The sequence below is a fragment of the Mitosporidium daphniae genome, assembly GCF_000760515.2.
Source record: "Mitosporidium daphniae strain UGP3 chromosome Unknown contig-518, whole genome shotgun sequence".
NCBI lineage: Eukaryota > Fungi > Microsporidia > Mitosporidium > Mitosporidium daphniae.
In genome coordinates this window covers 1-621 of record NW_013546269.1, presented here as the reverse complement: position 1 = coordinate 621, position 621 = coordinate 1, and the positions used below count along the sequence as shown (strand labels likewise).

The window sequence follows — 621 nt, the reverse complement described above, 5'->3', positions numbered from 1 at the left end:
AAAATATGACTGAGCTCCTTTTTCAATATATCTTTGAAAGTCCCGGCAGTAGATGGCGTAAGAGGCTCTTTGATCTCAAAAATGGCAATCTTTTCTCCAGTTTGCGATTCGAATATCCTTTTGTCCCTCAAAAATAGGAAACACTCAATAAGCACATCAATGACTTTCCAGTCCTTTTCATCGGGCTCATTGGTGTCAAAGTTGTACAAAACGGAAGCATCCATGATTTCATCCGCTTCGTCAAGCACAAATATCGAGTAATGCTCAATGAAGTGCAAGATCCTCAAAATCCAAGCAAGAGATCTCTTTGACGTCTGCGTGTTTTGCAAAAACAGTTCCTTCCTAGCATTCAGCAGGCACTGGATGCTGTTCATCGAAGACACGAACACATCGCCGCGATCATGGGCCATTGTAAGCCGATAGTACAGATAGCGCAGATAAGATTCGCTGTATCCATAGGGCGATCGTTCTGATTTGAATTCGAAAACGCTTTTGCCGAAAAAGTCAAAAAGCCATTGCTGCAGCTGCAAAATATTCTGATTGAGGATTGAATTTGGAAAAATGAAAATGGGCAATTTCCTCAAAATTGACGTTGCCACGATTGCGGCAACCGGACCGAAA

General features: G+C 42.2%; 1 protein-coding gene across 1 annotated transcript; it reads right to left on the bottom strand.

Moving 5' to 3' along the window:
- On the bottom strand, positions 1–410 carry DI09_522p10 (uncharacterized protein; the record flags this gene model as incomplete). Its single annotated transcript, XM_013381872.1, has 1 exon — positions 1–410. A coding segment is annotated over one exon (410 nt), but the record flags the coding sequence as incomplete, so codon positions are not given.
- Positions 411–621: the final 211 nt, after the last annotated feature.